The sequence below is a fragment of the Frankliniella occidentalis genome, unplaced genomic scaffold (assembly GCF_000697945.3).
Source record: "Frankliniella occidentalis isolate FOCC.00 unplaced genomic scaffold, Focc_3.1 Scaffold27, whole genome shotgun sequence".
NCBI classification, from domain to species: Eukaryota; Metazoa; Arthropoda; class Insecta; order Thysanoptera; family Thripidae; genus Frankliniella; species Frankliniella occidentalis.
Window position 1 is genome coordinate 851,357 of NW_026267157.1, and position 6,438 is coordinate 857,794.

Here is a 6,438-nt window from a genome sequence, read left to right on the forward strand (position 1 = left end):
CTGCTATATTATTTGATTATGTTCTTCAGCAAATCTAGCAAAAAACGGTCGGGCCGCAGGCCCGAGCGTCGTCGCCGGCAGGCCAAGCAGGCCCGGCCCCTGCCGAACGGAGTTGCCGGTGGGGCGAAGCGGAGCTGGCAACTTCGTTTGGCGGAAGGGCGGGCCTGCTTGTTAAAATTATGTCCCAATATTTACCCAACAATCTCAAACAATCATAAACAATCATCCACACAATCATAAACAATCACACACAATCACTCACAATCTGAAACAATGATTGTCTCGACACAATCATGTGTACACTTTTTTGACTAGTTCCACACCCCTCGTTTGTACCAATGCAACACTTTGCAATCACACCGCCGAAAACGTTGCGTGATTTTCTTCTTGTTCCTACCTGTAGGTAGAGTACCGCTCGCCTCCGTCAGTCGTCGTCTGCACCACGGTGAAGCCCAGCTGGTCACGCGAGTTCACGTCCAGGCGGAACGGGACGCCCTCGTGGAGCATCGCCTTGGCGAGGCGATGCATGACGGGGTGCCGGTATTGCTGCCACGACACGCGCTGCGGACCACTCGAAGAGTGATATTCTGCAGTAACACACAGGAAAAATGAAAGAACTGCTATCCGCTCTGCTAATTCAATTGCAAACCCTTTTCACTCCTACAAATATCTGAATATACAGACAATTTTGTCTCAGTCAAAATTACATACTAAAGTCTGAACAGGACGGGTTAGCTTTCGACGAGCCGGGACGATTTTATAAGGCACTTGTTGCGCTGGGACCAATATTTTTCGAGATATGGCTCAAAACCGTCAGTTTTGGTCAAAAGTTGACCCATTTTCACCACAAAAATCGACGGGGCATCACTTTGTTCTTGCCGCACGGCACAGGAACTTCGCGGTTAACTTCCTAGATACATTCCGCACCGAAACCGTGATAGACGTTTCTTGGGCAACGCCTACTTCGGTCCCAAGGCGTCCAAAAGTGTCAATTTTCCCTTATAGACCCAAATTTGACCGCTACCAGGGATTGGAAGGGGTATACCCCTTCACATACACTGTTACATACGGATGGACCAAAATGACACCGGCACGTGGTCTGAGGATATCTTTAAGGTACTTTTCGATCCCAGATTTTCACTCCACCCTACCGCCCATTAGCAGCGCGCCTTTACCTTTTCCAATTTGATTTTTCACGTCTAGCCATTAGAAAAAAGCGCCCTTAGGTAACTCATGAAAGTATTAGTCCCCTATTTTGTTCCTCCTTGGGGATTTTGTAGGGGGACTGAACAAAACGATGAAAATTCGTGCCCAATTTCATATTCGTGAGGCGAAATCCATTTTCTCCAGAAATGACTGATAATTGCATATTTTTTTTAAAAAAATCCAGAAAGGCCCGCCAGTGTGTATTCGGCCTTAAATTGGCATTTTAAAACTGAATACAACCTGTGGATCATTTTTGGATTTCTCAGAAAAAATGCTATTTTTAGTCATTTCTGGAGAAAATAGATTGCCCATATAGATACGAATATGAAATTGGGCAAGAATTTTCATCGCCAAGCGTTTTGTATACGGTCACCCTACAAAAACCCCAAGGCGGAACAAAATCGGGGACTAACATGTAGATGAGTTCCCTTGGTAGTCCAGCTCCAAATTACCTCATTGTCGCTCGCATTGCCACCTCGCGACGACACGTTTGTGCTACGAATCAGTGACCCACCTGTGTCCCAAGCTATGGGCAGATCCAGGTTGCGCTCAGCCCGCTTGAAGTAGTAAAGGACGTTGGTAAAATTCCAGGAGGAATCGTCGACTGCGTCTGCCCAGCTGTCATAGTCCACAGCGCTGCCTCGAACGTACATCATGCCATTTAACGTCGAGCCTCCTCCAAGAACGAAGGGTACGGTCATGGTACAACCAGTACCGTTGCAGTTCTGCTGCTCTGATACCGACTGGGTGCAGACATGTGCAAAAGAGCATTTCAATGGGGCTGGAAACGGATGTGAGGACGCAACCAGATTTAGAGAGCTGTCGTGGGGGTGGATGCAAGGAGCACGGAACGTCCCTCTACACTCGCTACTCCTGCACCCCCCCCCCCTTACCGCAGCTCCCTGGATCCGATTCTGTTAGCTCGCTTTTCTGCTTCGGAAAACTCGACAGGTAAGAAGTGAGACTCTGTGTTTTTTGGCCCAGCCTTCTGGTTTATAAAAGCAAAGCAAAACAAAGGGATTATGCAATGCAACCGCCCTCCTGTCCGTCCGTCTGCCTGTCGTCCATGCATGAGATGACCTAGAGTACATACTGATATTTTCAGGGTTTCTCAAGGGGCACTCTTAGACACCGAAACGTTTAGGGCAAATACTGGGTACCTGCCAGAGTCTGGAATCCACGCCCAAACCTCACTCTTTCTCACTCGCTCGGCTCTAACGCCCGACCCGCTGTTTCCCACTCGCTATCGGGCAGTCCCACTCGCTCCCACTCGCCGAGACCCGAGCGTCTCAACGAGTCCCGTCTGCAGGCCAGGCGTGGCTTGGCGTAGCGCGTAGACAAAGTCGGTCGAGCGCCACGCCATGCCACGCCCTCCCTCAGGTGACCGGCAGGCGAGACTCGGCCACTCCAAACGGGTCCCGTTCGTTCGGGTGCATTCGGCGAGGTTCGGCACATCGCCATCGCTACCTTGGGTTTCTCGCTCCGTCTCTCTCGCACACCTACTGCGCACGGCGCGCTCAGACTGGGACCCGATCGGGCGTGGATTCCGGACTCTGGTACCTGCCCTACAAAGATGTTATAGTTTGTTGGCTGAGCAATTAGCGAAGCCTATTACTCCAGTCATGATCAAAAAGTTTGGCGTCTGTCTGTAAACACGGTAACTCGAGAGCGATTTGAGCTAGGAGGCTCAAATTTTTATTGTAACTTTGTATCTTACAAAAAAAAAGTGTACTGACTTTGAGCCCTCAAGCTCAAAAATTGGCCGAGAACGGGCTTTGTAAAAAGCATTAAGAAAGCAGTTCCATTTTTTAAACATTTATTTATAGCTCCCTAAAGGTGCCCCCACAATGAGCAGGAGGCAATGAGGTCTGGGTAGGCGATGCCGTGCGGCCAAGCAGTTCTGGTAAGCCGTGCCCGCAGGTTCAACTACTTTCATGCGAAGACAGCTGCATTAAGACGATCACAAACATACAGGGTGGCCGCTCTGCCCCGTAGTTTTGAAAAGGTAGACTAGCCCGCTCACAGACGGAGCGGGGAGGTGGGAGGGGACTGGAGAGGTAGGTTTGGGCGGGCTAGTCCACCTTTTTAAAACTACGGGGCAGAGCGGCCACCCTGTAGCACTACGCAACCGGCACGGCCTGCCAGCTCGGCCTGGCCACACGGTATCGCCGACCCAGCACCGCCTCTCCCGCTCATTGTGGGGGCACCTTAAGGGACAGCTGTTCAAAAAAGATGCCACAGACCCAAAGTTTCGACCGTTTTGGCTTTATCTCGAACCGCTGAGGCGCCAGACGGAGTTTTCAGCTACTCTGGAGCGGTCGTTTGAGTCGCGCGCGGGCAAAGCACGGCACAGGTCAGTGTTTAACACTTTTAGGATGAGGATGAGGTTGCACGAACCGACATCAGAATCTAAACCAACACTTTAAGAATAGCACCTCATTCTCCATAATCCCGAAGTTTCAGGCCAACAAAATTTATTTCTGCGATGCTTACATATTACATGACTATTAGAGCGATTGAGCCTATTTCGGATCAGAGCTTTGTATTCCCGCCTTGTACCAAATCATGCAGGTTTAAGAACAATTAAGGCACCAAAAGGGTAGATCTTCCTTGGCGAAAAGCAATTGTTTTGGTGTCCGTAACTTCACTCGTTTAGGTGTTACACTGTGAAAAATATCGTCGGAAATTTACAGAAAAATTGTAAACTTGAATTATTATTTAAGTTGTAAATTTACCACAGCACATCTTTTACTCGCCAAGGGATTTGAAGTCGATACATACTGCATGTATTTTTACGATTACCGATGGTAATTTGCAACTTGCGTCAAGGAAAATTTTCCTGTAAACCTACCTACTTTTTTTCACAGTGTAGAGCGACTGAAACAATTTCGGATCAGTCCCTAATTCGGATCAATAAAACCTACACACGCTCCCTGGCGAAAATGTATGGGTTTAAACTTTTTGGACGCGAAAAGGTTTGTCGTTTTCTACCAGAAATTACCATCGCTTCACCCTATTGCGGCCCAAGCGGCCCGCGCGGCCGAGTTTAACATTAACATTAATCGTTAAGGAGGTGGAAGAATGTTGTCGTTTGCTCAAATTGACATTACTTGTACGCATAATTTCGCGGCAACCCAGGTATCAATCTTAAGTTAAAGGACTAGAGAACACGTTTCAAACTTGGATTCGATCTCATATTGTGTCAGGTTAAAACGCGGGTTGAGGTCAAAAGTAACAACTTCTGAGGTAGAGTTTTGCGAGCAGCTTCGATTTAATGATGGTCGAACTATTTTGGTAATCACTATCACTTTGTTATATTTCAAGGGGTTGCTTTAAAATCCACTTGGTTATCCTGGACAGTCCAGGACCATATTTCCCAGTTTCACTGCATTTTATGTCGATTTAGTCATAAGTACCCCTTAAATAATCTATATCTTTTGCAAAAAGGCATTCCAGCTGGTCAAGAACAAGGCGTGTGCTCGTCTTTTTTACTGTTTCTACTTAAAAACTACACCCAGAAAATCGTTTCCTTGAAACAAGGCGAAATTGCCTTAAGTTAAAGAAATTAGCGTCGAATTAAGGAAATTTTCCTTATAACGAAATGTTTTCTTTGGCTTAAGGAAGATATTGCCTAAATTCAAGGAAAATTCTTTATTTTAAGAGCTATTTTACTTTGAAACAATGGAATTTCTTTGATTCAAGGAAAAAAATTCCTTATGTTTTTTCAAAGAAACACTTTTCTGGGTGTACTGCTGAGTGTGTGGCTGGTCGGTTTCTTAATTACTAGTTTCATTTGATCCGAATTAGGTGCACATGCTTAACTCGGATTAGGCAATAATTCAAAGGCCCCGTGGACTGTGAACCAAAAGCTTGATTGCTACAAGATTGCAAAACCACCATCTTAATCCACAGCTGATCCGAAATGGGTTCATATGTCCCTATTCCGGATCAAAATCACGTCCATACTCAAACTGCCATTGCATAAATGTCAATTTACGCAACCCACTACACACTAAAAGCTTATGAACATTTTTTTCATAGCTTACTGAGTTCTGTGTACGTGCTCTGCTTACGCATTTATAAATATGCCGGTGTGAACAAATTTGTTCATACTGGCGTATTAAACAATCCCTGTACGTAAAACGACGAATTTTAATGTTCAACTTGGAATTTTTTTTCTTAAAGGCAATAAACTCGAATGAACTACTCCTTAAATTTCAAATCTGCGCGCACTCTCACTCAGTTCAGCGACGTTACTGATAGTGCTTTGTCTGCAGTTTGAAACTAACCACCGCACTGTTAGCTAGAGTCGGGTTTTCGCCCGAAATAAATTCACATACATATTTAAATTTTCTATCAGTGCCAGAGAACAGTATAAAATTAGCCATGAATCTTCTTTGGGTGATTAAAAATCATGGAAGCATTTTCTTTTGGGAACCAGAGTCAATTTCTTCATTTTCGTAGCGTACAAGTGTGCTATTTTTCTTTGATTGTTAATTTCAATATCGGCTATGAAATCATATGGGAAGTTCTTTTTTTTTAACCTAATGTCCACAAATACTTAAACAAGAAGTATAATGTTTTTAGAACTGAAACTCCCGTTGTCGGAGGGATATCCAATGCCCAGGTACATTTAGGGGTCAGATCAACCGTTTAGACAGTGTAAGAGGCTGAAAAAGTATGAAAAATGGAAAATCTCACTTTACCTCCCCTCTACTTATCTCCTGTGTTGCAGACAGACCCGAGATCGATTGCATAAGCCCATTGTTTTTAGCCCGCCCTTCTGCTTTTAAAAAAAAGCATTAAAGCGGGCTTATGCAACCGCTCTCGTGTCCGTCCGTCCGTCCGTCCGTCCGTCTGTCTGTCTGTCCGTCGTCCGTGTAAGAGGAAGGACATGAGCTAGAGGTCTGCAAATTTCAGGGTATCTTAGGGGTCACTCCTGGACAACGAAACGCCTGGTGCAAATCCTAGCAACCACCCCTAGGGGGGTGAAAGGGGGTAACAAAGAAATAGGGGTTGGTCCAAAAAGTAGAAAAAAAATATTTTTTTTATGCTCTCCTAAGGGGTAACTCGTGAAAGTAGAGCCCTTTGGGCGAAAATTTTGTCCGTTTGACTCTATCTTGAACTGTTTGGGCGGTAGAGTGCTTTTTTCGACGAAAAGACGGCGAAAATGACCACGTTGCACATAAAGACGTACAAGGAGGCGTCCAATCGTAAAATGTCAGAGGAAGT

At 45.7% G+C, this 6,438-nt stretch overlaps 1 protein-coding gene across 1 annotated transcript in view; it reads right to left on the minus strand.

Moving 5' to 3' along the window:
- Positions 1 to 6,438, minus strand: part of LOC113206863 (glucose dehydrogenase [FAD, quinone]-like) — a 65,820-nt gene that overhangs the window by 50,101 nt on the left and 9,281 nt on the right. Inside the window, exons 3-4 of the mRNA XM_052265442.1 lie at positions 1,721 to 1,949; positions 398 to 587 (exon numbers count right to left, since the gene is read on the minus strand). Of these exons, the coding sequence (XP_052121402.1) occupies positions 398 to 587; positions 1,721 to 1,949 (419 nt within the window). The remainder of the gene's footprint in view (positions 1 to 397; positions 588 to 1,720; positions 1,950 to 6,438) is intronic.